Raw genomic sequence first — 7619 nt, forward strand, 5'->3', positions numbered from 1 at the left:
AAATGGATAGATGCTGACTTAAAACCAACCAAGATGTACAAGCTAAGAGAGGAACAATCTTTATTCTCTAAATACAATTACAACCGATCCATAGAAAACTTATAAAAAATCTTCTACGTCTATTCTTAGTACATATGTTCTATCTAAGCGGCAGCCATAGCTTCCTTGCGTTGTTTTCGCATTAGAAGACGTCGTTCACGTTCAAATTCCTAGAAAGGATACGTTGTATGAATTATTCGAAATCTCATAAGAGAGTAAGAAAGAGGACATGTATAAAGGAACGGTGTCATCTCACTACAGCTGCGAAAAAGTGTAGAACGCATGAATCGGTCGGAAAGCGATTAAAAATAACGCAGGCAGGATTAAAAATAACGCATACAAAATCCTTTTTGAAAATGAACGCTAAGAGTTCAAAACCAAACCGATTTGTTTAAGAAAAAATACTAAGAAAAACAAACTTATAAGTAGTACACTGCTCATCTCTGCAGACTTGGAATCTATGACCAAAATTTGCAGAGATGAGTTTTAAAACAAGAGCAATCAAATAACAACTTATAGGAAAAAAGCAAAGACCTTGATGCGCATGATATAGTCCTCGTATTCGCATTTGTCCCATGCACCTCGCTCAGAATCACACATGTGACCGGCGAAGGGAGCGTTTGCTCTCTAAAAGAAATTCACCCATGTCTTTTGCGGATCACCAAAACGACTGAATACGTATGAGGCTACAAAGGGTGATTCGTTTAAAGAAATTTACCTGGCATTTTATGAGAGGAATTAACAGATGAGCACAGTAATCCCGTTGACCAGGTTTCAGGTGAAACTGGTCCATCTCTTCCCAGGATACCTTCATCTCTCTGACCTAAACAATGCAATATTTCGAGATCTCAAAAATCTCAAAATGGATTTTGTTTCGATTTTTAACCTTCGCAGTTGTCATTGGCCAAACAGAACAAAAGTTCCATATGTGGCTGTTTTACCATAAGCTTAACATTGGAATTCTTTACTTCACGATAACCAATGTAAAAATTTGGGCCGACTCAATACAAAATAAAGTACCGATGCTAAAAATAGGGAAAAAAAGCCCTCCTTGTGCTCATTGGAGCTGCTTGCCACACCCAAACACTTTAAACTGTCCAAAAATAGCCATCTGTATAAGTGCACACCTTTCTGGGCTTCGGAAAGCCTGCTTGTGGATCAAACGTAGGCGGACGATCGACCCGCGGTGCGATTTCGGGCTTAGTGGTGCCCTCGATCGACACAGACAATTTTGTCCCCATCGTTTACCTGCAAAACACTTCTTTTCCTTATATCTTTTCACTAACGTTCCGTTTCACAGATTTCATAACCTATTACAAATGCTGGGAAATGATGTCGAGTCAAAGAAAAAGCAAGACGACACAAATCTACAGGTAAAATAAATTTTTCTACGTTCTACTGTTCGCAACCTATTTCGGTTCGTTTCATGAAAATCTAGGAGTTTAACTGTTGTAGGTACAGTCATAATATTCTACATTATGACCATAATATTTGAAAAATATTTTCACTCCGATTGTTATCCTAACTTCGTGGCAAGGGACTCAGTTAACAGAAAAGTCGATTTTTAACTTGTCGATTGGAAATCACTTAATAAAACTGTTCTCTAGTCGATATCTGGTAACTGACTTGGTATTGAAGCTCGTGTATATTTCTACTAAAGGCTTATTTTTTATTCCAGCTTATTCTGTTATTCCTCTTCAGTTTATTTTAGTTACATGCTCCACGATCAAGATGAAATATTCTTGGGAATTCAGATATGTTAAGATAACAAGTTAGGATCTTGGTTGAGATTCCTGACCGGAGATTACAGAACAAATGATCAAATCAGTAGTTTAAGCTGGAATGAGAACAGATAAAAAGTCCTCCCGCTCCAAAAACAATCCAATCAACGAACAATACTCCCCACTGGACTTAATATGACTTAAATCTTGGTGGATGTAGAGGCTTAAGATCGATTTAAACAAGTACTTCTTGATTAAAACACAATGTAAATTGAAAAACAAAACTCCGCTGTGATTTGGTCGACGACGCACCGCAGAGAATCGCTAGTCATCGTGACGGCTGTTTGTGTGTTGCATTGCCTCGTAGCATGGAATTTATTCGAGTTTGAATATTTTTTAGCTAGTTGTGAACTTGGGGAGATCGAAGATGGAATTCCTTGATTCTTAGTTCACTTCAGGGGAGGTGGGAGGGGGGGGGGGGATCACTCAACCGCATTCTTATTTGTGGAAGTGAACAACTAATTCATTCGGAGCCCTAAAACTTAATCATTAGTCTTAGAGGATTTATAACATGTATGCTGAAGCTAATTAGAGAAGAAAGGAAGATAGAGCTTCCAGTTTTAGTTGAAGATTCTTGGTGAGATCAGCGTACTCAAACATTGCTCTGCATTACGCAGAACTAATTAGTTCATAGAGCAATTTAACTCTTTTCGACTCTGAACATAGTTACGGGATCGTGTTGTAAAATGTTTTGAGAGCACCGTTCCTTGTTCACATGAACCGCCCTACGCTCTCGTTGTAAAATTCGACGAATCAATCATGGCCGATTTCACCTAGTGTGAGGCAACAATTGTGTGTCGAGTGATCAATGATCCTAGTGAAGTTTTTCTGTGTGGACAGAAAATGTCTGCATCTTTTCTTCCTGATTTATGACATGGTGGCATGACTGGTTCACTAGTTTAACTTCTATTTCCAGATAGTTTTTCTGTTTGTTATTTGAAAAACAAGAACCTCCGGATCTGATGATTTTTAAATAACGTAATTGTTTTCTCCCCGGCTTAAAGGAGCTGGTTTCTTTGTTTCTATCTAGACTTCTTTTTATCGCAATTATTCTGAGTTTTCCATTAGAAGCAGGATCCCTTCTTCTAATCCCAAAACTCTTTATGTTTCTCATCGTTCTTTGAGCACTGGTATGCAAGACACGTCATATTTAATTTTGAATTTATCTGTCACATTTTAATCCACAGTCATTTATTGAAGAAGGAAGAAATTCGCTATATCCTTCTACTCTTATTTCTTTACTTTTGATAGGTTGAATTTTCTTCGATTGTCATAGCCTTTTTAACCTATTCACCGTACACCATTTATACGATCTCTTAAACCAGTTTACGGCTGAGTGATCACAGTACGAACATTTTTGCCTACTTACGAGCTTCACTGCGGGCGGTTCATCTGCGGAAGGGAAGAAGCAATCTATTTATTTGGGCTGTTTCGTCTTGTCTCCTATTATTTTTTCATTCTTTTTTGTATGGCTGTTAGTTTTTCTATTGTCCATACCAGAATAGTATAGCCCAACGATATGCAATTGCAATTATTTCCTGTTTTTTTACGGCCATTATGTTACTGAGAAAGACTCATTCAGGGCAAGATGACAGTCCTTGCGATCAATCAGCATGCAATAAATGTAACTTTGTTGAGTTACGAAAAACTGGATGGTTCTGAGAATGAAATCTTATCCTATTCAAAAGTTTGAACCATCTCTTACTAATATCACACCAATTGACCAAATGATCATAAACAGTGATTGGGATAAGCACACCGTCTTTGGCCTAAGGTATTGGTCCACAGTTTGATCTGAGTGGTTGATTTCATGCTGATTCTATTCCTCGTGGGATTTAAGCTGCGCAACGAACGAAAACAGTAAGCGTCATTTTCCTCGCTGTTTTTTTTTCTACGTGCTCGCCGACTTTTAATGCTGTTCATCTATTGGTGCATTTTTCCAGTGCTCAAAAGATCTTTGAACTAGCTGTGTTGATGCTTTTTATTGCTTTTGTCCTTCTTTGTTTCACCATCTCCACATTAACAACGTGTCCCCTTCAGAGAACTTTTTGTCGTATCTTCAAAGTCATGGCGTTCTTGATAAAAACAATGTTGAGCATTCAGTGAGTTGTGTTCAGTTGCGTTTTCAAGACAGACGAACAAGTCTCCCATCTGCCACAATTTGAAGCTTTTCTTTTCGGAAAAGAGGATTGAAGGAGTCCCTGAGAAGATCTTGTGAGTGTTGTCGTTGCCGCTATTCACTTAGCTGATGCATCATCCACAGATTTCCAAAGTACAGTTGCTTGTAATAGAAACCCTATTCCAAAAATAGCGCTCATTTCAAAGGATAATTCCAGTTTTTCGGCCGTATGTCCTGTTTACATTTCTTTTTTTACTTTCCGAGATAACTATCTTTGATTGAATGTCTACAGTTTCTCTCTACCTGATATAGCATTTATTTGTGGAGAATACATGAAGTGAGGGGTTTTTGCCTATCAGTCCTCTCTGTTTCAAATTGCAGCGCACGTGGATTTCTCGTTACTGAATAAAGTACCAGATTGCTAGCTCATGCTAGTTAGTCACATATACACTACTTTATGTAGATTAGTTCGAGATAATACAGTTTCACCGGGAAGAATTACTATGTTCAAAATGGTGTTGTTTCCGCATTTCCGGATTGGTCTTGATTCGGATGTACATTTCCGCGTTATAGTGGTTTTGAAAAGTTTTAGTTTCTTGTGTACTAGTACTGTTTTTATTGCAGGAAGAAATAAGCGAAAAGAAGGTGGGTACTGCCTTCATATTTAATATTCTGAAACGATTAGTATTTAATCCACGCATGATTAACATTCGTATTTCAAGGTTTGATTATTTTAAGCTTATTAAATTGACTTATTAAATTCCTCCGTCAGTTGACACTAGATTGTTCAGATTGTTTGTTCGTCTCCACCTTTGAAAAAAATTCAGCGGTACATGCGTCACAACGGTGGACTTTCGAGTGCACTCGAATGTCAAACGTTGTGTTCCAGTTGCCAGCGGTGCTCTATCTAAAAATATACAACGTTCATCATAGAAAACAAATGCTACTGGACTTCTTAGTGCTCCAACTCTCCGATGGTCAATTGTGGTAGCTAAAACTTATTTATGAGCCATATTTTACCACACTTTTTTTAAATATGTTAAATGTTTGTTCCCAGTTTTTCAAATTATTTCCAACTTAACTTGTTGATTTTTCAAAGACCGAGCTCTTATCGTTGTTCTTCACCTCTTTTCTTCCCATCTCCTCCTACCGTTAGCTCCAGGAATCTGTTGACTTTCTGGACAAACTCCTCTATCTTGTGCATATCTCTCTCATTCAATGTTCGATCATCTCATTACCCTGATCGACCTTGTCAACACTGTTTTCCTTTGAAAGACAACTGCAACGGTCTATAATTGTACTGACATCTTTTTTTGAAATGATTGTTTCCTGTGTTTCTCAAGGTTGTGTACGCATGACATTTTGTTTGTTCCAACTGATTTGAGCACATATTTACACGGAAATATCCATCTGTTATTGATTGTATGTATTGTACGTGGCTTTTGTGATACGTGAGGCTTCTCGTTAGTTTTCGTTTCGTTTTTTTTTAAGCACTGTGCTATCACTGCTGATAAGATTTCTCTTGCCCGGTGAGATTCATAATTAATTCCTGTTCAGATGAACTCGCTGAAAGTCCTAGGTTTAACTCGTCCCATTTACAATTCAATTGCTTCTAGGGTAAGTAAGTTCTATACTAGTCGACCTGCGCAGGATCCCTTCGAGGATGTTTTTTTCCTCGAAGCATTTTCATATTTTCAGACATTCGCTTCACATCCGCTTGCGGACCTTCTTGGACGACTCAATCATGTGGCTATAGCAACACCAGACCTAAAGAAGGCTTCCCAATTCTACAAGAATCTTGGTGCTAAAGTTAGCGAAGCTGTGGTAAGTGCTGGATATTTTGAACATTTATATTTTATAGCGTTCCCAACTCTCCTTTTTCAATGAATCACTAGATGAAGTTTTTATAACGTTTACAACGATAGCATGAGTATTTTCTAGCCTCAAAAAGAACATGGTGTATATACCGTGTTCGTCGAACTACCAAATGCCAAGCTCGAGCTTCTCCATCCGTATGGTGATAAGTCTCCAATTCAGGTAGTTATCGAGATCCGACAAAGATTTGTCAAGCGCTATCTCAATTTATAGTGAATTTCTTTCTTTTAGGGCTTTCTGGACAAAAACAAGGGCGGCGGCATGCACCACATCTGCATTGAAGTCAGCAACATAGCGAAGGTCAGCACTCACTTTCTTGATATTTGTTATTTTATATTCATGAATGTTTTTTATATGTCCAATTTGAAGTTTGCAATTAGTCCTTATGTTTTTATCTATAAAAAACAACAAGCAAATCCTGAACATATGGCTGCACAACTAGAACACGAATCCTTGCATTGTCAGAACCTATAGGACCTCAGGAAATTACAGCGCTTATCAGTTGTCGCTTTTTGTTATAGACATCTTGCCGTTCCATATTACAGTTGTTTGGATAGTACATCGCTCGCTGTTTGGTTTATTCACGGTAAATTGCAGAGAACAACACAAGTATATGAATGAGAAAAGTTATGCAAGTTAGTTTGGGAAAGAACGGGAAAAGATGTGATAGAATGAAGTTAGAGAGGATTACCGTACCGTCGGTGACGGGGGTAGAAGCAGAAAACTAGCATGACAGTTCACAATTGTCTATTATACCTTACGTTTTTGCCTTTCGAACAAGTGTTGACGACGGTGTCTCGATAAAGGAGGACCTCTATTGACAGAGAACCGTCACCTCAGCGTCATTTTTAATAGAGAGCTGACTGGAAAAATATGAATGCTGACATTTATTCGGTAAACTACACACTTAAATCTTTTAAATTAAGTCGAGGTTTAAGAATCATATAATTTCATGTGATCGGATTGATATTCTATTCCATGAATTATCTTTTTAATTGATCTGTGCAATCAAAACGTGCAGTTTTTCCGCAAATTCACGTTGAGAGAAATAAGTGAGGCTGGAGTTTTTCTTTGATGTGAGATTTTGGGTCTATAAGTGGTGATTTTAGTTTTTTTTTTTTTTTGAATTTGTTGATTTATATACTTGTCAAGATTCTGTTTGATGAATAAAAAGTTCAATTTTTGTTCGGAATGTGGTAGTTTATGTAAAGTATACCATTGGAAAATGAAATGACACATAATTATTTGATAGTACATTTTAGGCCATGGAAACTGTGAAATCCAAAGGGATCCGCACACTTGGGGAGAAACCAAAAATCGGCGCCCATGGCAAGGATGTGATCTTTCTACATCCGAAGGATTGCGGAGGTGTCCTAATTGAATTGGAGCAGGAATAAGCTCCATTTCTAATCATTAACGTAGTACTTGTAGATATCTTTTTACTTGAACATTTCAACTCCAAAATAGGGATCGGATCGATTCCGTTTTTTTTTTGTTGTAGCCATCTTCTTTGTCCCAGTGATTATGCTGATAGTACTAGTGATCTAACATGTCTGCCTTTAACAGTGCCAAATTGTTTTGAGGCTTTCCCTGGATTCCAATGATACTACTGCAGATTTCTTACTTTTTTGTGTACCCGGTGAATAAATTTCATGGGATTTACAAGTCTGAGAAATTACTGTTTTTTTACACTAAATTGCCTATTTCTGTGTTACTGTTGCTTTATCGGTTTTTTTTTCATTGAAGGACACTTGATTTCATAGAATTGAGGTCTATGCACTCAATTCAGATGTTCTCAAGGCTCA

General features: G+C 37.6%; 2 protein-coding genes across 3 annotated transcripts; one reads left to right on the forward strand and one right to left on the reverse strand.

Annotated features, from left to right (window-relative positions):
* Nucleotides 1-143: 143 nt before the first annotated feature.
* On the reverse strand, nucleotides 144-1280 carry RB195_005097 (uncharacterized protein; the record flags this gene model as incomplete). Its single annotated transcript, XM_013442697.2, has 4 exons — nucleotides 144-209; nucleotides 574-666; nucleotides 758-862; nucleotides 1167-1280. 4 exons carry the CDS (start codon nucleotides 1278-1280, stop codon nucleotides 144-146), a joined length of 378 nt encoding a protein of 125 aa, XP_013298151.1.
* A 78-nt stretch (nucleotides 1281-1358) lies between these two features.
* RB195_005098 (uncharacterized protein) lies at nucleotides 1359-7211 on the forward strand (the record flags this gene model as incomplete). Of its 2 annotated transcripts, XM_064177392.1 has the most annotated exons (6): nucleotides 1359-1412; nucleotides 5497-5556; nucleotides 5638-5763; nucleotides 5881-5976; nucleotides 6046-6114; nucleotides 7077-7211. In XM_064177392.1, 6 exons carry the CDS (start codon nucleotides 1359-1361, stop codon nucleotides 7209-7211), a joined length of 540 nt encoding a protein of 179 aa, XP_064034517.1. The 2 variants fall into 2 exon arrangements, with proteins under 2 accessions (XP_064034517.1, XP_013298152.1); XM_013442698.2 differs by lacking the exon at nucleotides 1359-1412.
* Nucleotides 7212-7619: the final 408 nt, after the last annotated feature.

Source organism: Necator americanus, chromosome I, assembly GCF_031761385.1.
Source record: "Necator americanus strain Aroian chromosome I, whole genome shotgun sequence".
Lineage (NCBI taxonomy): Eukaryota > Metazoa > Nematoda > Chromadorea > Rhabditida > Ancylostomatidae > Necator > Necator americanus.